The sequence below is a fragment of the Lepidochelys olivacea genome (assembly GCF_965140295.1).
Source record: "Lepidochelys olivacea isolate rLepOli2 genome assembly, chromosome: 4".
Classification (NCBI taxonomy): Eukaryota; Metazoa; Chordata; order Testudines; family Cheloniidae; genus Lepidochelys; species Lepidochelys olivacea.
The window spans coordinates 73,515,303-73,539,800 of record NC_140414.1 but is presented as its reverse complement, the minus strand read 5'-3'; the positions used below and the strand labels follow the sequence as shown (position 1 = coordinate 73,539,800).

Below are 24,498 nucleotides of genomic sequence, written 5' to 3'. Positions count from 1 at the left end.
TCTATGGGAACAGCTCAGAAAAAGTCATACTTGTTTTCTGAGTGCGTAATCTGTGTTTTTTAAAGGATTGCCAAGATACTTCATGTACTTATGCAAGAAACCAGATTTGTTCCTGAAGAGCCATTCTTGTTTCCAATGTGCATATTATGGGTTTTAAAAAAACCTCTTAATTTATATTTACCCCAGCAAATATGAGGTCTTAAAGAATCATTCCAGTTGCTTGGGTAATTTAATACATGCTTACATAAACGTTCTTTCCATTTTTCACATGTGTTTTCTTATATTGCACCTAAATTAAATTGTTTCCTTTCATTAATAATTCCTTAAAACCGCAGGTTGGTGCACATGCTTATGCACATTGTGACTGTGTGCATATATTGATGCCTGTGTTTATGTGACATCTGCCTGGTGATGTGTGTTTATACATAAAAAATTTGACAAAGATTATGGTTTACCAGGTGTCTGTTTTTCAACCAGAACATCCCATCAAAAAGGGACCCGCCCCAGCCCAGTGTACATGAGCGAGTGAGTGAGGGTGGAGAGGAGCAAGGCGACAGAGGGAGGGGGGATGGAGTGAGCAGGGTGGGGCCTTGGAGAAGGGGCGGGGCAAGAGTGTTCGGTTTTGTGCCATTAGAAAGTTGGCAACCAACCTTTTGGTTCAGCTTCACACAATAAATCAAAGGGTGTCCTGATTGGTGCTTCTTTATTTCTTCACGATCATTAAAACCAACACAAATAGATTCTGTCCAGCTTTTACTTATAAAAAAATGCTACTCAAGGGTATAATCAGAGTTTCTTTAAGAGATGTGAACTTTCTGAAGTATGCACCCAGACAGAAATTGTTTGTATTGCTGCAGCAGCTGACTGGATAATTCAAAGGGTAGCCTAACATTCTTATCAGGTCTCTACAGTTATCAGCTCTCTGCAGATCACTGCTCTATTGACCACTATGTTTTAAAAAAAAACAATGACTCAGGGTATTTTTATTGTAAGGACAGGCTGGATCACAACTCCATAGCGTGCCACAAAATTCTGTAAATCGTAATTTAATGATAGATTAAAATAAATCATATAGGGCCTGATCCTGCAAACCTTAATTACATCAATAATCCTTACTCATGTGGCTAGTCTTCACCCTCTAAAGCATTCAGTGGGGACTCCTGATGTAAGCAAGGATTACTCACACAGGTAAGGGTTGTAGAATCATACTCACATTTTCTGGTGGGGTTGATACAGGGCTCCACTTCTTTTGCTATAGCTATCACAAAGGCCTACATAGGAAACTAAAAAGGGACATTGTTTACTAATCTGAAGAAAGTTTCTAGCATTTTTATTATTACTGAACACATTTCTAAAATGCCCATTAATAGTATTTAGACAGTCAGGGTCTGATCCAAAGCCCATTGAAGTCATTAGTCGTTTATCCAATTATTTCAATAAGCTTTGGATCGAGCCCTTAGTTACTGTATATATCCAGATACAAAATATTATTCTCTAGACATACTAAGAAAATCCTGCAACATGTCGTGTTCTTCCTGAGTGCAACTGAAGGTAAAGGGAGCTCAGAACCTCTCAAGAGGTGCCTTAGCAATTTGCAGGATCAGACCTTAAAGCTTTTATCCAACAATAAACTCTCACAGTTTAAATCCTGGTTAATCTGTAGGGAAAAAAATACACATTTTCAGCATTGGCTGCTACAACTTGCTCAGATATGTCGTAGTACACAAGGTCTGGTTTGAATCAGAGGTTCTCAAACAATATGTTCAGTGTGAACGTTTTAATTACAATAACGGGATCCTCCTGTGAGGTGGTGAACATCTTCAATGTTCATTGCAGTCATCTTCAGGATCAATCCCAAAGAAAGCTCCCTATCCGTGGTCCATTAAAACATTTTGGTTAAAGGACGAAGTAAGGAACTGACACTGAGCCTGATCCTGATTCCACTGACGTCAGTAGCAAAGCCTCTAGTGAGTTCAAAGGGGGCAGGATCAGAGCTTCCATGCGAATTATATTCTCCCACCCCACAATATGTAAAATTGTCTTTTTCTTCCTATTTTAAATAGATTGAATGAATGCTGGATAAATACGTAATAATAAAAAGCAATAACTCTCAGAAAGCCATAGTAACATCTGCACATCATTCAAATGAGTACATTAAATAATAATAATCAATGATACTTATCACTTATTTTAAATATCATGCTTGCTGTCAAGATGGCCCCAACACCAACGATAAAATACTTTAACTCATTTCCAATTTTGGTATTTATATTCCATTCCAAAACTATACTATATTTTCCCCTTATTTTGCCTTTTTTATTATGTCAGATATCCTACCACCTCTCATTTTTAACATGGTTATCAATAGTCATGGTGCTGTCAAAAGCAATGCAACTCCCAAAGAATGCCAGGCAGGGGTATAAATACCTGAGGTCAAAAAGATAATTAAAGATAAAGCTCAAATCATGTGGGGCCTGAACCTGATGGGTGCTCAGCACTCACAACTCCCATTGAAATCAGTGCTAATGTGGGTGGGCCTGCCCCCAAACCTATTGAAGTCAATGGAAAAACTCCTATTGACTGCAAAGGGCTATATAGCAGACCTCAGCTGCTTAGCACCTTTCAGGATTAGCCCTTTAAAAACACAATATTTGGAAATAAATTTTTATACAAATGAGTAAACTTGCACTGATTAGAAATTCATTGTGTATATGTATAAAACCAATATACTATAAACGTCAGTTGTAATCACCTGCTTTAACTATCTTGAAAGGTAAGTACAAATAATCACAAGGTGTTTGTTGCTCTCCACAAAATATAAGTGGTGCAACTGCTAATCATGAGCTGTAACAATCTGTGCTTCCACCATTCCCACAGAAAAACACAGCATTTTACACACTCAAAGGTGACCCAGATTTCTGAACAGACATGTTAGATTTTAAATTGTAATTTTGTTTAGGTCAGGAAATAAAGAAGGTAATTTCCTTCCAGTATGCTTGCACATTGTGTTCCCTCATAAATCAGAATTAAAGGGAGATCTTTCAGCCCCTATCAGGGTCACTGTTTTCTAGGATTTCTAATATCACTTTTAGTGGATGTTAGTGATATGGCATTCATTTTAATGATAAAATTAAAAACGTGACCAACTAAAAGACTGGTAGAAGCTTCCATACATCTATCCCTACCAGCAAAGCAAAGATGTTCATAATAACGTTAGTACTGGGCTTTGAAAACTGAAAGCACTGCAAGTGTCATTCTATTCTGTCTATAGCACTACAAGCGCTCTTATGCCTCATCTATGCTCCCTGTACCCTATACGAAACAATTGTTCAACGATTCCTGTAGCCTGGGCACACTAATTACTATTTCCACAGTCCTAATACTACACGACTGCTCGTGCCCTACATGTACTAATATCACGGCATTCCTACTGCCTACAAACCGCTAGCATGTGTATTCTTCCTCTCTCCTTATCAGGGCTAGGCATGATGCCTGTCTCCCCATGGCCGTGCTAAGCCTGCCCTTATCCCCGCTGCCCTGTAAGCGATATTGACATGATCCCCGCGGCCCTGGCAGCGGCTGTCCCTCCTCCCAGCCTCGCGGGGCTAAGGCGGGCTCAGGCGGAGGGGATCTCCGGGCGGAGAGGGCTGCGCGGGGTGGGTGGCAGTTACCAGGCTCGTGTCTCCCGGGGTTATCCGAAATCTCGATGACCAGCAGCTCCCTGCCCTCGAAGCTTCGCCCCACGGTGTAGATCCTGCTGATGGAGGGGCACTGCAGCCACACGGCCACCAGCGCCTCCCGCAGCTCCGGGTAGCGGTGGTACTCGAAGGAGATGCCGTCCTCCTGGCTCAGCCGCCGCCGCCGGCTGGCCCCGGCGGCCGCCTCCTGCTCCGCCGCCCCGGCGCACAGCAGCCAGCAGGCACTGAGCGCCCCGCACAGCGCCAGCAGCCCCGAGCCCCTGGCCGCTGCCATCCCTCAGCCGCCTCCTGTGCCTGCTGCTCTGCAGCCAGCAGCTGCCTCGGCGCTTTGTTCCCCTCGGTCTCCCCCCGCCTCTTCCCCAGCGGCGCTGCTCACACCTTCCCAGCCAGCTAAAAGCGCCGCAGGCTGCACTGCTCTCCGCGGCGCGACGGGGAGATGCAGGAGATAGCCCTGCAAGGAGGCCGGGGCCGGAGACGCCGCAGACCCTGCGGGGGTGGGTTCACGGGATCACTCCGCTTCGTCTGCTGCAGAGCCGGGGTCGGGAAGGATGGAGCGAATTTATGCAGGGACGCCACGGGGGCCGTCAGGCTGGGGCTGGTGTTGCTTCTGTACAAGACAACTGTGTAGTACAGCTAGGCAGCCACATGGGAGACGGGCACTTAGAGCTGCATTTAGGCTAAAAGGGGGGGCAGCGAGACCTCTGACAAGACTGATGTGTTCTTATTATGGGGGCATCTAGGGCCAGACTTAGGGGCAGGTGAGCCAGGCGACCGGCTCGGGGTGCTGTTTTTGTTGTAAGCGACAAAAGGGAAAATAGCATGTTTGAAGTAACACCTTTCAGGTACTCCCTCTGTGGATTCATTTTTCACTGACCTCCTAGAATGTTCTGGACCTTTGTAGAATCTCCTGGAACCTTCCAGACTTTCTGAGAACAACATTTTCCTCAGACCTCCTAAAATGATGATGGAGTGCTGCAAAGGATAGACATCCTGCTTTCAGCATCAGATATCAAGTAAAAGATCCTCATGGACAATGTTACAAATCTGACCATGAAGCCCCTACGTGACACTCGCTGGAAGAGCTGCGTTGACAGTGTAAGGCCAGTGAGGTACCACGTGACTGAGGTCTACAACGCCCTGATGGAACTGGCGCAGTCGAATAAAGCCAGAATCAGACCCAAAGCACAAAGCCTGGCACACCAGATAACTGACCTCAAATTTCTGGTCTCAGTTGTGGTTTGGAACGATATCTTGTTCCAAGTAATTGTTGTAAGCAAGGTATTACAAACTCAGTCGATGAACATCGCGACCGCTACTATTTTGATGAGAAGCTGCCTTGATTTCGTTGTGGCCTACAGTGACAATGGATTTGAACAGGCCATCACTGCTGCCAAAGAAATGGTAGAAAACTTAGGAGTTGAGCCTGTCTTCAAGGAAACTCATATTCATCAGCAGAAGAGACGGTTTGGTTACAGGGGGCAGAGATGAGATGATGGGAAGCTCTGAAGAAAAATTCAAGAAGTAGGTTTTTTGCTCGCTCATTGACACTGCTCAAGTGTCCATCGAACAAAGGTTCAGACAAATGAAGCACCATGAAAAAACCTGGGGGCTTTTTTGTATGCCAGCAGACAGGAATACACTCTTAAACAATTTTACAGGCCTTCACTGGATGCTGACACCTGGGGAATAGTTCGGACATCAATGATAAAGATATCAAATTGGACAACATCCTTCACATTTTGCCAAATGGGAAGCACTCTCCACTCCAAGTTCTCCAGTTCATTCATGATGCAGTATTGAAGGACAATTTTCCTAATGTGTGGATAGCTTTGAGGATTCTGCTCATGCTGCTGGTCACAGTCATGAGTGGTGAGCACAGCTTTTCAAAGTTCAGGCTCATTAAAACATATCTTTGAGCAATGATGGCCAACAAGACACTGACATTGCTTGCTATTTTATTGCTTGAAAATGCCATGGACCAGTCTTTAGATCTCTCAGACTCTATGCTTTGTGAGGGCAAATGTGCAAAAAGTGACCCTTTGAACTAAAGGACTAGGGTTAACATTCTAAGGCTGTCACCTACTGTAACACTATTTAATACTGGTCCACCCAATGTTGGTGAACAGTTCAATTTATCGATGTTAGTACATTTCAGTTATTCTTAAAATTAAAAAGTTTCCGTAAGCTTAGACTCTTAGAGGAAATGAATTTTTTATTTGCTTATATATGGCATGAATAAATACAGATTTACAGATCCTAGTGTGCAAATTTATCATCTTCTATGACAGAGATGAATCACACATGCAAATCATGCATCAAAGTCATGAAATGGGCTACAAATGCAATAAAAAACGTATTCAAAAGTTTAATTAAATGGGGGGGAGGGGTGCTGAAGACGCTCCTCACCTGGGCTGCCATTTGGACTAGGGCCAGCCCTGGGAGCATCCTGGCACCATTATACTGTTCCCAGGGCCAGCTCCAGCTTTTTTGCTGCCCCAAGAGGCGGAAAAAAAACCAAAATGATTGAGCTACCGCCAAAGTGCCGCCGAAGTGGAAGGGAGGGAATGAAAGACCCACTGCCAAATTACCACCGAAGACCCGGACATGCTGCCCCAATAACTGACGGCGTGCCGCCCCTTTCTACTAGCTGCCCCAGGCACCTGCTTCCTTCGCTGGTGCCTGGAGCCGGCCCTGACTATTCCACAGTTAAGACTGAAATCAAACTTTTCCATACAGTGACTCAGCCTCAGAGGTACATTTATTTAGGTTTTTAAAATAGTTTAATGCAATCCTACCACCCCATTAAATCAAAGTGGTATTGGCTCTGATCTTGCAAACACTTTACTCAGGGGAGTAGTCACATTGACTCACAACACAACATTGGGGACTGTTTGCACAAGTAACGGTAAGTGCAAGACAGGAGCCATAGAATATTTCTGATTTTCCATGCATTTTGTGCACACTTGAACAACATCCCAGAAATATCTCTTTTTTGCTGACCACAATGTCCTGAAGAGTGTGGACTAAGCTATTTGGTCACCAGAGCAGCTATGTTATTGATGGTTGTAAAACCACCTACGGTGCTGTGCATGCATAATCCAGTAAAGTGTTTTCATTAACTGCTTTCAATATTCATATCATGGGTAATATCAGAATAGCCCAGCAAGGAACTTATACAAACAACACTTTAAAAAGATATTGGACTATATTGTGCCCTCCTTTATACTCATGCAACCCATTTAAGTCAATCCAGTGGCAAGGGTATAAATGAGTGCAGAATGCTGAGGAATGGGGGGATCTCAGAGAAGACAGTGGTATATACTGTTCTCTATTGGACCCCAAATAGATTTTGGACATGAAGTACCAAACTTTTAAAAAATATTGCAAAATTTAAATGTATTTGATTAAGTTGTTCCAGCAATAGACAGGTCTGGCAAATAATATTAACATCCAAATAGTTAATGACCTATAAAAATAAATATTTGACGGCTCATATCATGCAAGGAACAGAGTGTGATTTTCTTATTCACATGGAGGAGCATTTATTCATGTTCAGTAGGACTCCTCATGTGAGTAACCGCTCACCAGTGTGAGGAAGGGGTCATGATATGGAAATTAGAGGACCTCTTAATTTCATGTAATTCATCTCTTTGTCAATACAGGATTGTCCCCTTGGGTATAATATGTATTTTTTTCCAGACTTATTTACTAAGGCCCTAAGAGATGGACCTCCTCCGCCCAGTCTTACCAAACACATTCTCAGAACATTTTCTTAATATTCTGCCTGAGTTATTCTTTTCTTAATTTCATCCTCATCATTCCTAGTTATTCCTCAAACCAGGCCCTAAGTAATTAATCTCTTTTAAAAATGTGTATGGCTATGTCCTTCCCTGAGTTAACCTGTAGTCAGCCAGTGAGAAGTCTGTGTTTCGTATCAGTTCTCATTAACTTCCAGCTATGTACTTAAAAGCATTTAAGAATTTAAGAAAAGGTTCATCTTAATTCATTTGAATGTATAAAGTTTACTTATGTCAATGATGCATTTCAGCTTCTCATATCACACCTAAAGTGTAAAGCTCTTACATCATGAGGATAGCAAAAACAATCAGCTTCCCCTCCCTGTTCTGCCCTCCTGAGAACATATTATTAAGGCAACATCCCAAGAATGTGTAATATGTCAATGTTATGTGATGACAGCAATATTGTTTTGTAGTTAGATGGGAAATTACATTTAAATGATCTCAGAGCACTTTACACTCATTAAACTTCAGGTGATCCAGGGATGTAAGTACATGAGATTGTTCCCATTTAACAGATATTAAATATCTGCCAAGATATTGGCACCCTACCTGGCCAAGGGGATGAAGTGATTACTTTTCCTCCCTTTCAAGGTGTCATAAATATAAAGGGAAGGGTAAACCCCTTTGAAATCCCTCCTGGCCAGGGGAAAGCTCCTCTCACCTGTAAAGGGTTAAGAAGCCAAAGGTAACCTCGCTGGCACCTGACCAAAATGACCAATGAGGAGACAAGATACTTTCAAAAGCTGGGAGGAGGGAGAGAAACAAAGGGTCTGTGTCTGTCTGTAGTCGTCTTTGCCAGGGACAGAACAGGAATGGAGTCTTAGAACTTTTAGTAAGCAATCTAGCTAGGTATGTGTTAGATTATGATTTCTTTAAATGGCTGAGAAAAGAATTGTGCTGAATAGAATAACTATTTCTGTCTGTGTATCTTTTTTGTAACTTAAGGTTTTGCCTAGAGGGGTTCTCTATGTTTTTGAATCTAATTACCCTGTAAGATATCTACCATCCTGATTTTACAGGGGGGATTTCTTTATTTCTATTTACTTCTATTTTTTATTAAAAGTCTTCTTGTAAAAAACTGAATGCTTTTTCATTGTTCTCAGATCCAAGGGTTTGGGTCTGTGGTCACCTATGCAAATTGGTGAGGCTTTTTACCAAACCTTGTCCAGGAAGTGGGGTGCAAGGTTTTGGGAAGTATTTTGGGGGGAAGGACGCATCCAAACAGCTCTTCCCCAGTAACCAGTATTAGTTTGGTGGTGGTAGCGGCCAGTCCAAGGACAACAGGTGTAATATTTTGTACCTTGGGGAAGTTTTGACCTAAGCTGGTAAAGATAAGCTTAGGAGGTTTTTTCATGCAGGTCCCCACATCTGTACCCTAAAGTTCAGAGTAGGGGAGGAACCTTGACATGGTGGCATAGTGGTGGGATTAACCTGAAATCATTTTGAGATCCAGTTGAGATTTTTTGAACTAGAAATACAGATTTTAAAAAGGAAATTTTTTTTTCCTTTGGAAAGGAAGTCCAGAAAGCAGTTGAAACTGAAAGCAGATTGTTTTTTCTCTGCTTTGTGGCCAAGCAGAGACAAAAGGGGATTATCTTGTGAATTGCAGGTTTTCTTTGCCTGGAGGCAGGGTACTTAACTCCTGCAGGGAAATTCACAGTCTTCCAACCCAGAGGTTTTTTTTTTCTTTTCTTCCTAAAAGTAAATAGGGGGGGTGTGTTCTACCCATTTGCTTTTTCTTTGGGCTGGGTAAGCAGGTTTCCAAGTAGTTGGAGGTTTTTTGCTTTAATTTGGGCCCAGAGCAGAGACAAGGGAATTGTCTTTTTCTGTAGGCTGACAGTCACTATCAGAGAATAGGCATTCTATTCCAGCACAGCAAAATTTTACAGCCAAGTTTTCTTTGTTTATTTCTAAACCTCGGGTGTAAAGTTAGTTAAAAACAGAGAGGTTAGAATGACCAAATCCTCAGCTCGACTACAGCTGGAATTAGCCAAATTTCAGGCTGAGGAAAAACAAAGGGAACATGAAAGAAAGATAGAACTCATGCGGCTGGAGAAGGAGGTACAGGAGGCTGCCCACAAGAGGGAAATGGAGGCAAGGAAGCATGTGGAAGAGGAGAAGGAAAAAGAGAGGAAGCATGTGGAGGAGGTGGAGAGGATAAAGGCTCAGCAGAACATACCAACAAACCCTAGCAATCCTTCTCCAGGTACCACTTCCCATCCCAGAAAGTTCCCCACCTACAAGGCAGGTGATGATACTGAGGCCTTCTTAGAAAACTTCGAAAGGGCCTGCCTTGGGTACAACATCTCTACTGACCAATACATGGTAGAGCTGAGGCCGCAGCTCAGTGGACCCTTAACTGAGGTGGCAGCTGAAATGCCTAAAGAACACATGAACAAGTATGAACTGTTTAAATCCAAGGCGAGAGTCAGAATGGGGATAACACCTGAGCAGTCTCGTCGGAGGTTCAGAGCCCTAAGGTGGAAACCAGACATGTCATTTACCCGACATGCCTACCACATTGTGAAACATTGGGATGCCTGGATATCAGGAGCAAGTGTTGAATCTCCAGTAAATTTGCCCTTCCTAATGCAAATGGAACAATTCTTAGAGGGTGTTCCTGAGGAAATAGAAAGATACATCCTGGACGGGAAGCCCAAAACTGTAATCGAGGCAGGAGAGATTGGAGCCAGATGGGTGGAGGTGGCAGAGAAGAAGAAAACTGGTCGCAGTTGGAGCGGAGACCAGAAGGGACCACCCCAGACCACACCCTATTACCGGGGGCCGCCCAAAGCCCCACCTACCTCCCAAAGAACCCTCCAGACCCCTTATCGTCCCACCACCCCGTTCTCCAGCAACCCACCTCGCCCCAGTGACCCGTCAGCTGGACGATGTTTTAAATGTAACGAGCTGGGGCATGTAAAGGCCAACTGCCCCAAGAACCCCAACAGATTACAGTTCATTGCACCGGAATCACACCAGAGGTCCACAGGCCCAGATACCTCCCAGATACCCTTGGAGCGGAGGGAAACTGTGAGTGTGGGCGGGAAGAAGGTCACCGCGTGGAGGGACACCGGAGCACAAGTGTCAGCTATCCATGCTTCCTTAGTGGACCCCAATTTAATCAACCCAGAGGTCCAAGTGACGATTCAACCCTTCAAGTCCAACTCTTTCAATTTGCCTACAGCCAAGTTGCCTGTCCAGTACAAGGGCTGGTCAGGAATGTGGACTTTTGCAGTCTATGATGATTATCCCATCCCCATGCTGTTGGGGGAAGACTTGGCCAAGCATGTGAAGCAGGCCAAGAGGGTGGGAACGGTCACCCGCAGCCAGGCTAAACAAGCCGTGAGGCCTAGCTCTGTTCCAGAAACTTCTATCAGGACCTGGTCAGAGGTGATGGACCCGGACCCCAGGCCAATGTCTGCAACAGCAGTAGTGGATCCAGTCCCAGAGACCCAGACGGAACCAGTCCCAGAACCGGAACCAGCCGAACAACCAACACCAGACCCCGTGTCAGCACTGAATCCAGTACTTGCAACCTCAACACCAGAGGGCCCCACCGAACCTGAACTGGCAACAGCCGATAACTCTACACAAGAGGCTCAGCCGGAGCCTGAATCCCAACATAGTGCACCAGCGGAGAGCGGTTCACAGTCAACAGAAACAGCTCCATCCCTTATATCGCTTCCAGAGGGACCAAGCCTAGGTCCCCAATCCAATGAGGGACTGATGTCTCCAGCATCAAGGGAACAGTTCCAGACCGAACAGGAAGCAGATGAAAGCCTCCAGAGAGCTTGGACGGCGGCACGGAGCAACCCACCGCCTCTCAGCTCTTCTAATCGATCCAGATTTGTTGTAGAAAGAGGACTTTTATACAAGGAAACTCTTTCTGGTGGACACCAGGAAGACTGGCATCCTCAGAGACAGTTGGTAGTTCCAACTAAACACCGGGCCAAGCTCTTGAGCTTAGCCCATGATCACCCTAGTGGCCATGCTGGGGTGAACAGGACCAAAGACCGTTTGCGGGGGTCATTCCACTGGGAGGGAATGGGCAAGGATGTTTCTACCTATGTCCAGTCTTGTGAGGTGTGCCAAAGAGTGGGAAAACCCCAAGACCAGGTCAAAGCTCCTCTCCAGCCACTCCCCATCATTGAAGTTCCATTTCAGCAAGTAGCTGTGGATATTCTGGGTCCTTTTCCGAAAAAGACACCCAGAGGAAAGCAGTACATACTGACTTTCATGGATTTTGCCACCCGATGGCCGGAAGCAGTAGCTCTAAGCAACACCAGGGCTAAAAGTGTGTGCCAGGCACTAGCAGACATTTTTGCCAGGGTAGGTTGGCCCTCCGACATCCTCACAGATGCAGGGACTAATTTCCTGGCAGGAACTATGAAAAACCTTTGGGAAGCTCATGGGGTAAATCACTTGGTTGCCACTCCTTACCACCATCAAACAAATGGCATGGTGGAGAAGTTTAATGGAACTTTGGGGGCCATGATACGTAAATTCGTAAATGAGCACTCCAATGATTGGGACCTAGTGTTGCAGCAGTTGCTCTTTGCCTACAGAGCTGTACCACATCCCAGTTTAGGGTTTTCCCCATTTGAACTTGTATATGGCCGTGAGGTTAAGGGGCCATTGCAGTTGGTAAAGCAGCAATGGGAGGGATTTACACCGTCTCCAGGAACTAAGATTCTGGACTTTGTAACCAACCTACAAAACACCCTCCGAACCTCTTTAGCCCTTGCTAGAGAAAACTTACAGGATGCTCAAAAAGAGCAAAAAGCCTGGTATGATAAACATGCCAGAGAGCGTTCCTTCAAAGTAGGAGACCAGGTCATGGTCTTAAAGGCGCTCCAGGCCCATAAAATGGAAGCATCGTGGGAAGGGCCATTCATGGTCCAGGAACGCCTGGGAGCTGTTAATTATCTCATAGCATTCCCCACCTCCAACCGAAAGCCTAAGGTGTACCATATTAATTCTCTAAAGCCCTTTTATTCCAGAGAATTAAAGGTTTGTCAGTTTACAGCCCAGGGAGGAGACGACGCTGAGTGGCCTGAAGGTGTCTACTACGAAGGGAAATGTGCTGGTGGTGTGGAAGAGGTGAACCTCTCCATGACCCTTGGGCGTATGCAGCGACAGCAGATCCAGGAGCTGTGCACTAGCTACGCGCCAACGTTCTCAGCCACCCCAGGACTGACTGAACGGGCATACCACTCCATTGACACAGGTAATGCTCACCCAATTAGGGTCCAACCTTACCGGGTGTCTCCTCAAGCTAAAACTGCTATAGAACGGGAGATCCAGGATATGTTACAGATGGGTGTAATCCGCCCCTCTGAAAGTGCATGGGCATCTCCAGTGGTTCTAGTTCCCAAACCAGATGGGGAAATACGTTTTTGCGTGGACTACCATAAGCTAAATGCTGTAACTCGCCCAGACAACTATCCAATGCCACGCACAGATGAACTATTAGAGAAACTGGGACGGGCCCAGTTCATCTCTACCTTGGACTTAACCAAGGGGTACTGGCAGGTACTGCTAGATGAATCTGCCAAGGAAAGGTCAGCCTTCATCACACATCTCGGGCTGTATGAATTTAATGTACTCCCTTTCGGGCTGCGAAATGCACCCGCCACTTTCCAAAGACTTGTAGATGGTCTCCTAGCGGGATTAGGAGAATATGCAGTCGCCTACCTTGACGACGTGGCCATATTTTCGGATTCCTGGGCAGACCACCTGGAACATCTACAAAAAGTCCTTGAGCGCATAAGGGAGGCAGGACTAACTGTTAAGGCTAAGAAGTGTCAAATGGGCCTAAACAGAGTGACTTACCTTGGACACCAGGTGGGTCAAGGAACTATCAGCCCCCTACAGGCCAAAGTGGATGCTATCCAAAAGTGGCCTGTCCCAAAGTCAAAGAAACAGGTTCAATCCTTCTTAGGCTTGGCTGGTTATTACAGATGATTTGTACCTCACTACAGCCAAATCGCTGCCCCACTGACAGACCTAACCAAAAAGAAACAGCCAAATGCTGTTCAGTGGACCGGAAAGTGTCAGAAGGCCTTTAACAAGCTTAAAGCGACACTCATGTCTGACCCTGTACTAAGGGCCCCAGACTTTGACAAACCGTTCCTAGTAACCACAGATGCGTCCGAGCGTGGTGTGGGAGCAGTTTTAATGCAAAAAGGACCTGATCAAGAATTCCACCCTGTAGTGTTTCTCAGCAAAAAACTGTCTGAGAGGGAAAGCAACTGGTCAGTCACTGAAAAAGAATGTTACGCCATTGTCTATGCTCTGGAAAAGCTACGCCCATATGTTTGGGGACGGCGTTTCCACCTGCAAACCGACCATGCTGCACTGAAGTGGCTTCACACCGTCAAGGAAACTAACAAAAAACTTCTTCGGTGGAGTTTAGCTCTCCAAGATTTTGATTTCGACATCCAACACATCTCAGGAGCTTCTAACAAAGTGGCTGATGCACTCTCCCGTGAAAGTTTCCCAGAATCAACTTGTTAAAATCATCCTTAAGATGTGGAAAATATTGTTAGTCTTTATGTACTTGGTAGTATATTTAGAGATGCATGTGTCTTATTAACTCTGTTTTTCCTAGAGCTCCAGGAAGAAATCCCAGCCAGTGTTTCACCCTAGCTGAGATTTGGAGGGCGTGTCATAAATATAAAGGGAAGGGTAAACCCCTTTGAAATCCCTCCTGGCCAGGGGAAAGCTCCTCTCACCTGTAAAGGGTTAAGAAGCTAAAGGTAACCTCGCTGGCACCTGACCAAAATGACCAATGAGGAGACAAGATACTTTCAAAAGCTGGGAGGAGGGAGAGAAACAAAGGGTCTGTGTCTGTCTGTAGTCGTCTTTGCCAGGGACAGAACAGGAATGGAGTCTTAGAACTTTTAGTAAGTAATCTAGCTACGTATGTGTTAGATTATAATTTCTTTAAATGGCTGAGAAAAGAATTGTGCTGAATAGAATAACTATTTCTGTCTGTGTATCTTTTTTGTAACTTAAGGTTTTGCCTAGAGGGATTCTCTATGTTTTTGAATCTAATTACCCTGTAAGATATCTACCATCCTGATTTTACAGGGGGGATTTCTTTATTTCTATTTACTTCTATTTTTTATTAAAAGTCTTCTTGTAAAAAACTGAATGCTTTTTCATTGTTCTCAGATCCAAGGGTTTGGGTCTGTGGTCACCTATGCAAATTGGTGAGGCTTTTTACCAAACCTTGTCCAGGAAGTGGGGTGCAAGGTTTTGGGAAGTATTTTGGGGGGAAAGATGTGTCCAAACAGCTCTTCCCCAGTAACCAGTATTAGTTTGGTGGTGGTAGCGGCCAGTCCAAGGACAATGGGTGTAATATTTTGTACCTTGGGGAAGTTTTGACCTAAGCTGGTAAAGATAAGCTTAGGAGGTTTTTTCATGCAGGTCCCCACATCTGTACCCTAGAGTTCAGAGTGGGGGAGGAACCTTGACACAAGGAGATTTACTATTTGCCACACACCAAAGGAATTGCACAAGATGTTAGCTCTCACACCCTTATTAAAAAAGTAAGCTTGAACCAAAAGGCTTGGGCCACAGGAAGAAGAGGAGGTCACTCACCTGTGCCGTAACTGACATTCTTCGAGATGAGTGTCCCTGTGGGTGCTCCACTGTAGGTGTTGCTGTGCCCCTGTGCCGTTGTTCGGAGATTTTTACAGCAGTACCCGTATCGGCCACGCATGCGCGGAGCCTGCCTCACATACTGGTCTTGTCTTAATAGTGCGCATGCGCGGCCGAACTCCTCAGTTCCTTCTCTACAACGGAGGCCGCCCCAGCTCCGAAGTAGAGGGGAGGAGGATGGGGAGTGGAGCACCCACAGGGACACTCATCTTGAGGAACGTCAGTTTCTGCACAGGTGAGTAACCTTCTCTTCTTCGAGAGAGATGTCCCTATGGGTGCTTCAATGTAGGTGACTGAAAAGCAGTATCTCTCAAGGAGGTAGGGACTTTGGATCTGGAAGGAATGCAGTAGATAGAACAGCTCTGCCCACACGTGCATCGGTGATGAGTCCCTGTGTAAGAGCATAATGTTTTGCAAACGTATTTTCAAAGGCCCAAATGGCAGCTCTGGAAATGTTCTTAAAGAGGGACGTTACGTAGAAAGGCCACTGAGGCTGCCATGAATCTGGTGCAGTGAGTCCTGATAAAGGCAGGAGTCATCATCTTCTGTAGTTGATAACGGAGACAAATGCAACTCGAGATCCAGTTGGAAAGTCAGTGGTTAGAGATAAATGAGCCCTTAAAGCATTCTGCAATGGGGACAAATACCTTGTCGGAACGCCTAAAGGTTTTAGTCCTGTCGAAGTAGAAGGACAAAGCCCTGCGCACGTCCAAAGTGTGCATCGTAGATTCAAAGGAATTTACATGTGGTTTTGGAAAAGGTAGGGAGATGGATAGGCTCACTGGCATGGAAAGAAGAGTGCACCTTCAGCAAATTTCGGGGAGTAAGCGTAGGGGGACTTTGTCCTTAAAAATATGGTGTATGGCAGATCTGCCATGGGTGCTGCAATTTCTTCTGTGCGTCTCGCAGAGGCAATCGCTACCAGAAATGCAGTTTTCATAGAAAGATGTAGGAGGGAACATGTGGCTAATGGTTCAAATGGTTTTGGGTTAGGCATGTTAAGACTAAGTGGAGCTCCCAAGATGGATTAGGCAGTTTGATGTCTGGGTATAGGGTTTGGGGTCCCTTAAGGAATCGCTTAGTAATGGGATAAGCAAAGATAGTTCTATCATCGATGGCATCATAGAACATTGTAATTGCAGCCAAGTGGAGTTTGATGGGACTCAGGGAGAGTCCAGAGAATTTAATCCCTAACAGATAGTCGAGGATTAGTGGGAGAGGCATGGAAAAAAGGAATGGTGTTTGTGACAGCCCACCAGTGTGTAAATCTTGTCCAGTTATAAAGGCAGGTGGTGCGTGTAGAATTTGTTGTGCTATGAAGGAGTACATTTTGAACCTGCTCCAAGCAAGTTTGCTTGGCATAAGAGAACCATGAAGGAGCCAAACCTTGAGGTGTGACATGGTTAAATTGGAGTGGAGTAGTAGACCCTGTTGTTGGGACAAGAGATTCGGGCGGAGGGTAGTGGGATGGGTGTGGAAAGCGACATCCTGGTAAGGAAAGGGTATCATGCCTGTCTGGGCCATGTGGGGCTATCATTATGACCCTGGCTTGGTGTGTTCATATTTTGATCAATAATTTGTGTATAAGTGGTATCGGGGAAATGCATATTTTAGGTAGGTGTTTCATGGGAACATGAACGCATCCCTCAAGGAGTGTTTGCCTAGTCCTGCTCTGGAACAAAATCTTGGGCATTTCTTGTTTGTTGCAGTTGCAAAAAGGTCTGTGGTTGGATATCCCCTTGTGTGGAATATGTCTAGTACTATATCCTCGTTTAGTTCCCATTCGTGGTCTATGGGAAATCTTCTGCTGAAGTCGTTGCAGTGTGTCATAAATATAAAGGGAAGGGTAAACCCCTTTGAAATCCCTCCTGGCCAGGGGAAAGCTCCTCTCACCTGTAAAGGGTTAAGAAGCTAAAGGTAACCTCGCTGGCACCTGACCAAAATGACCAATGAGGAGACAAGATACTTTCAAAAGCTGGGAGGAGGGAGAGAAACAAAGGGTCTGTGTCTGTCTGTAGTCGTCTTGGCCAGGGACAGAACAGGAATGGAGTCTTAGAACTTTTAGTAAGTAATCTAACTAGGTATGTGTTAGATTATGATTTCTTTAAATGGCTGAGAAAAGAATTGTGCTGAATAGAATAACTATTTCTGTCTGTGTATCTTTTTTGTAACTTAAGGTTTTGCCTAGAGGGGTTCTCTATGTTTTTGAATCTAATTACCCTGTAAGATATCTACCATCCTGATTTTACAGGGGGGATTTCTTTATTTCTATTTACTTCTATTTTTTATTAAAAGTCTTCTTGTAAAACACTGAATGCTTTTTCATTGTTCTCAGATCCAAGGGTTTGGGTCTGTGGTCACCTATGCAAATTGGTGAGGCTTTTTATCCAACATTTCCCAGGAAAGGGGGGGTGCAAGTGTTGGGAGGATTGTTCATTGTTCTTAAGATCCAAGGGTCTGGGTCTGTAGTCACCTAGGCAAATTGGTGAGGCTTTTTACCAAACCTTGTCCAGGAAGTGGGGTGCAAGGTTTTGGGAAGTATTTTGGGGGGAAGGACGCGTCCAAACAGCTCTTCCCCAGTAACCAGTATTAGTTTGGTGGTGGTAGCGGCCAGTCCAAGGTGTAATATTTTGTACCTTGGGGAAGTTTTGACCTAAGCTGGTAAAGATAAGCTTAGGAGGTTTTTCATGCAGGTCCCCACATCTGTACCCTAGAGTTCAGAGTGGGGGAGGAACCGTGACACAGTGGTATTGAGAGAGCCAGGTAAGTATGCAGCTGATATTTAGACACTGTGCCTGAGACACCAGTTCCATCGTTTCATCGCTTCTGTACAAAGGGAGTGGAATCACGCCCCCACCCCTTGCCTGTTCACATAGAACATGCAGGCAGTGTTGTTGGTCATTATCCTGACATGTTGGTTATGTATGAAGGGGAGAAATTCTAGGCAGGCACTGCATATTGCTCAGAGGTCTAGACGTTGATGTGAAGGGACGTCTAAGCAGGAGACGAAAGCCCCTAGGCAGTGTATTGGGGCATGTGTACTCCCTATGCCATAAGGGATGTGTCTGTAGTTAAGACAACCGATGGGACATCCTGTAGAAAGGGGACCCTGGAGCAAAGTTTGTGAGGCAATACCCACTAGTGGAAGGAGTCCTAGACTCTGGGAGGTATGTATAAAAGTTTGTTCAGACCATGGACATTCGGTCTGTAGACAGTGGAATCCAGCTTTGGAAACACCTCATGAAGAGGCAAGCGTTCCTGACTACAAAAGTGCAAGAGGCCATGTGGCCTCGGAGTTGTAGGCAAGCTTTTGCAGCCACTTGTGGACTGTTGCACAGCTTGGGAACAAAAAGGTTGATAGTGTTAAAAGGATGGAGTGGGAGAGATGCTATTCTTTTGCGTGAGTCAAAATGTGCTCCTGTGAACTCCAGTTTTTGGCTGGGAGTGAGTGAAGATTTTCTTTGTTCATTCGCAGGCCAAGAGCATGGAAAAATTGGACTGTCCATTGTGTGGATTGAATGGCTTCTTGGAGGGTCCTGCCTTTGAAAAGGCAGTTGTTGAGATAAGTAAAAATTATGATTCTCTGCCTTCTGAGATGAGCTGTTATGACTGTGAGGAGTTTGGAAAAGACACGAGGCGCAGTCGAGAGGCCAAAAGGTAGGACCCCGTACTGGTACTGTTGTGAGCCCAAAACAAAGAGAATAAAACATCTGTGGGCAGGATGTATGGTCACAGGAACATAAGCATCCTGCAGGTCGAGGGCTGAAAACCCAATCTCCCTGCTCCAGTGCTGGAATTATGGTTGCAAGAGTCACCTTTTTTATTTTATTTTAATTTTATTTTATTTTATTTAATCAATTTATTGAGGCATCTGAGGTCGAGAATAGATCACCATCCCCCAGTTTTCTTTTGTGTTAAAAAGTAATGGGAGTAGAACCCTTTTCCTCTGTGTTGGTCAAGCGCTGGTTGTACTGCTCCTAATTGGAGGAGGTGATACACCTCTTGGTGGAGCAGTTGTTCGTGAGAGGGGTCCCTGAAAAGGATGGGGGGAGGAGAAAATGGGCACTGAAGTAGGGATGATGTTTTCTGTACCGTCGATCACATCTTCAGATTTGCTCATTAGTGGGAGGGGGTTGACATGGAGCCAATGAATTGGTGTGGCGACGTTGATATCTTGGTCACTGATGTTGTTGTTCATATGGTCTATGACTTTGTTGCGTATACATTGGTAGCATGGATGTTGATAAGGTTGGTTTCTATATTGTCTCCTCCTATTTGCAAGGGTTTGGATACCGAGAGACTGTAATGTCGCTCTCGAGTCCTTCATGGAGTGAAGCACATCGTTGGTGTTCCTGGCAAATAGTTTCTCACCATCAAAAGGGAGATCTTCTATGGTATTCTGAACCTCACAAGGAAAAGAAGACGATGAAAACCATGAAGCTCGACACATCATGACTGCTGTAGCAGTGGACCTCACAGCTTTGTTAGCAACATCAAGCGCAGCTTGTAGTGCAGTACGGGAGATGATTTCTCCGTCAGAGACTATGGCTTTAAACTTATGGTTTTTTGCCCCCTGGAATGTCATCAATATAGGCCATGAGTTTCTCATAATTTCTGTGGTCATATTTTGCCAGAACAGCCACATAATTAGAGATCCGGAATTGTAATGTGAACGAAGCATACACTTTACGACCAAGCAGGTCCAGCCTTTTACTGTCTTTATCAGTTGGGGTAGATTTGGGAACTGGTGTTTGTTCTTTTGGTTAGCTACCTCTACTACCAATGAGTTTGGCTCTGCGTGAGTAAAAAGGAATGCAGACCCTTTGGAACGAATAAAATATTTCCAGTTAGCTTGCTTACAGGTAGGTGTGCTAGTAGCCAGTGTCTGCCATATGGTTTTGGCAGGGTTCATAATGGCTGGATTTATAGGTAAGGCAATCTTGGATGTGGAGGAAGGTTGCAGGATGTCAGTCAACTCATGTTGATTTTCAGAAAACTTCCTCCAGATTAATCCTCAACTCATTGGCAACTCTTTTGAAGAGGTCTTGAAATTTTAAAAAGTCATCCGACAGTGTTGGTGGGGGAGGCAGTATAGCCTCATCCTGTGTGGATACGGGCTCCACAAGTGTTGGGGAAGCATGTGTAGCGTGTTCTTCAAAGTGAGGAGTAACAGCTTGTTGTTGTGTCTCATTCATAGCCGTATGCACTGGTGGTGGCGAGGTGGCATTGCTCCTATTTTTGGCATCTTGGGGATCATAGCGGAATCATTTATGTGGTGCCGATGGACCCCGTACTGCCACTGACTGTGGAAGGGCATAGGTGGGGCCATCCAAGGGTTTGTATACCAGGGAGGGAGGTCTTTGATGAACGAAGACCTAGATTTTCTGTGACCAGTGCTGATTTGGCTCTGTGACTGGGAGAACTGGTATGGTGAAAAGTCTCGCTGCACTATGGCTTCCTCATCACTACAAAAGTGAGATACAGCTGGAGACAGGTGTCCGGACCGCATGCAAATGCCCAGAGAAAAATAAGTGTCAAGTAGAGGTAACTGTAGGTTAGGTGACACCTGTAGGTCCGGGGAATGAATCAACTGCAGTGCCGGAGAGCCTGTGTGAGAGAAACCCTCCGTTAGGAGTGCCTGTGGTGCTGAAGGGTCGTTCAGCACCGATGTTCTCTGCACCGTAGCGCTCAATGCATGCAAGAGAACTAGATAAATTCATGGTGTATAAATCCATTAATGGCTATTAGCCAGGATGGGCAAGGAATGGTGTCCCTAGCCTCTGTTTGTCAGAGGGTGGAGATGGATGGCAGGAGAGAGATCACTTGATCATTACCTGTTAGGTTCACTCCCTCTGAGGCACCTGGCATTGGCCACCGTCAGTGGACAGGATACTGGGCTGGGATGGATCTTTGGTCTGACCCAGTATGGCCATTCTTATGTTCTTATATCGGTGGTGCCGGGAAGGTAAGCGCAGCGTGGGTCTGTTCCAGCAAGGTCCTCTCTGCTGTCACCGTGTCCATTGCGGTGCCGAACGGTGCCATGAGAGAGGCAGGCAACTGGAAGCCTGAAGCCTCAGCACCGGGAGCTTGCACTGTTGCTTCAGCCACAGGCAGGATTAGCGCGATGCCGGGGAAACCAGCACATCAAAGGTGCTGAGCCGAGAGAAGGTCTGTATAGAAGAAATAGACCTGCTCGGTGACCTTTTTGCTTGCAATGTTTCCCTTCTGGGTGAGGGAGGCGGGTGTTTTCTCTTTTGTCCTTTTTTTTCCTTTTTGTCTTTTTTGGAGGCGGGAGGGCTGTGGTTTACTGAGGAGCCTGTACCTGGGTCAGAAGCAGGTCTGAGTGACTTCTACCCAAGAATCATTTTCAGGTGGAGTTCTCTGTCTTTATGTGCCCTGGATTTTAATTTGGAACAATGGGCACATTTTCGAGGGACTCCCCCAGGCATTTTATACACTGGGAATGGCCATCCGAGATAGAGATGGCATCCTTGCACGTAGTGCACCACTTAAATCCTGGGGAGCCAGGCATATTAACGTCGGCTGGAGGCTGAGAGGAACAAGCGGGAATTAATTTTAATTTTTTTTTAAGGGATGAACTTATCTAGTAACTAGAGTGCTAAACTAAGTGAAAAAAAGGATGTAGAATAGGTAAGAGAAAAAGTTTTAACGAGTCTGCTGTAGGTCTGACTCTGGCCGGGGATGGTAGAGAAGGAACTGAGGAGTTTGGCCGCGCATGCGCATTATTAAGACAAAACCAGTATGTGAGGCAGGCTCCGTGCATGCGCGGCCAATACGGGTACTGCTGTAAAAATCTCCAAACAATGGCGCAGGGGCGCAGCAACACCTACAGTACAGCACCCACAGGGACACCTCTCGAAGAAGAATTGTAAATGTTGGGGGAAGAGGTGGGGCCACACTCCGCCTAGATCCCAGCTCAGCCCAGGTCTACACTATGGGGTTGGGTTGAATTTAGCTGCGTTAGGTCGATTCTAAAATGAATGCGCCTACACAACCAACCCTGTTCCGGCGACCTAGAGGGCTCTTAAAATCGACTTCTGTACTCCTCCCTCGCGAGGGGACTAGCGCTAAAATTGACCTTGCTGGGTCGAATTTGGGGTAGGGCAGAGGCAATTCGACGGTATTAGCCTCCGGGAGCTATCCCAGAGTGCTCCAATGTGACCGCTCTAGACAGCACTTTCAACCCTGATGCGCTAGCCAGGTACACAGGAAAAGCCCCGGGAAATTTTGAATTTCATTTCCTGTTTGGTCAGCGTGGTGAGCTCAGCAGCACAGGTGACCATGCAGTCCCCCCAGAATTGCAAACAAGCTCCAGCATGGACCGAAAGGGAGACACTGCTGTATGGGGAGAAGAATCTGTGCAGGTCGAACTCTGATCAAAAAGAAGAAATGCTAATATATATGCCAAAATCGCACAGGGCATGGTGGAGAGAGGCTACAACAGGGACACACAGCAGTGTCACATGAAAGTCAAGGAGCTCAGGCAAGCCTACCAAAAGACAAACGGTTGCTCTGGGTCAGAGCCCTATATATGCATCTTCTATGATCAGTTGCCTGGCATTCTAGGGGGGACCCTACAACTACCCCACCACTGTCCGTGGACACCTGCAAGGGGGGGAGTCTCACGCAACAGTGAGGAGGATTTTGCGGATGAGGAAGAGGAGGAGGAGGAGGACAATGAGCAGCAGGCAAGCGGTGAATCCGTTCTCCTCAGCAGCCAGGACCTTTTCATCACCCTGGAGCCAATACCCTCCCAAGGCAGGATTCCCGACCCTGAAGCCAGAGAAGGCAGCTCTGGTGAGTGCACATTTGTAACTACAGTACAGGGTTTAAAAGCAATAGTGTTTAATGTTTGATTTGCCCTGAAGAAATGGGATGCATTCACGGCCAGTACAGCTACTGGAAAAGTCTGTTAATGTGTCTGGGGATGGAGCAGGAATCGTCCAGGGACATCTCCATGAAGCTCTCCTGGAGGTACTCTGAAAGTCTTTGCAGAAGGTTTCTGGGGAGGGCTGCCTTATTTCGTCCTCCATGGTAGGACACTTTACCATGCCAAGCCAGTAGCAAGTAGTCTGGAATCATTGCAGCACAAAGCATGGCAGCGAAGGGTCCTGGGTTTTAGTCACATTCAAGCAACATTCGGTCTTTATCTTTCTGTGTTAGCCTCAGTAGAGTGATATCATTCATGGTCACCTGGCTGAAATAGGGGAATTTTTGTAAGGGAACAGTAAAAGGACCCCGTTCATGCTGGGTTGTTTGTGCTTGGCTAAAAGGGATCATCCCAGAGAATAGCCACGCGGTGGGGTGCGGGGAGGTGTGTGCTGCACATCCACCTGAAAACCGCAGCCCCTCCTTTTAAATGTGAAACCCACCCGGCATTGCTTGCTATGGGAAAGGATGGTGCTGCAGTTTGAAACCATTCCCACATGTTTTGAAGGCGTAAGAAGCCAACCCTGCATACCAAAAGGTTTACCATGGCTGTCTGGAAACTGAATTCTGTTGCCCAGCCGTGTGTGATGTGTCACCATACCGGCAGGTGCTCAATAGAAAAGGCAAAATGCGACCTTGTATCTAAAGCACATGTGCTATCTGCTGTGAATTGCTTGATTCACAGTAAAAGAGCCTCTCCCTTTTGTTCTCAGAAATGTATAATCTTAAATTTTACTCTCCCTTTTTATCTCCCCCAGGTGCAAATGTTTCTATGCTTCTCCTATCATCTTCATCCCTGAGGTTATCGCAGATTAGAAGGCGAAAAAAACGCACTCGCAATGACATGTTTTCTGAACTTATGCAGTCCTCATGCACTGATAGGGCACAGCTTAATGCATGGAGGCATTCAGTGGCAGAGGCCAAGAAAGCATTAAGTGAGCGCAAAGAGCAGAGGCAAGGGGAGATGCTGAGGCTGATGGGGGAGCAAATGGACATGATGAAGCATCTACTGGAGCTGCAGGAAAGCCAACTAGAGCATAGACCCCCACTGCATCCATTGTATAACCGCCTGCCCTCCTCCCCAAGTTCCATTTCCTTCTCACCCAGACACCCAAGAACACCCAGGGAAGGCTCCAGGCACCCAGCCACTCCACTCCAGAGGATGGCCCAAGCAACGGGAAGGCTGGCATTCAATAAGTTTTGATTTGTAGTATGGCTACAATAAGCAATGTGGCCTTGTCCTTCCCTCCTCCCAATCCCACCCCACCCGGGCTACCTTGTCAGTTATCTCACTTTTTCTTTAATTAATAAAGAAAGAATGGATGGTTTCAAAACAACAGTGACTTTATTTCCTTTGCCAGCTGTGATCAAAGGGGGGAGGG

General features: G+C 45.8%; 1 protein-coding gene across 1 annotated transcript in view; it reads right to left on the bottom strand.

The window, feature by feature from the left end:
- The window catches only part of CPE (carboxypeptidase E), a 96,732-nt gene extending 92,438 nt beyond the window's left edge, over positions 1–4,294 (bottom strand). Inside the window, exon 1 of the mRNA XM_084626727.1 lies at positions 3,672–4,294. Coding sequence (XP_084482853.1) covers positions 3,672–3,972 — 301 coding nt within the window. The 5' untranslated portion in view covers positions 3,973–4,294. The remainder of the gene's footprint in view (positions 1–3,671) is intronic.
- Between the last annotated feature and the right edge of the window lie 20,204 nt (positions 4,295–24,498).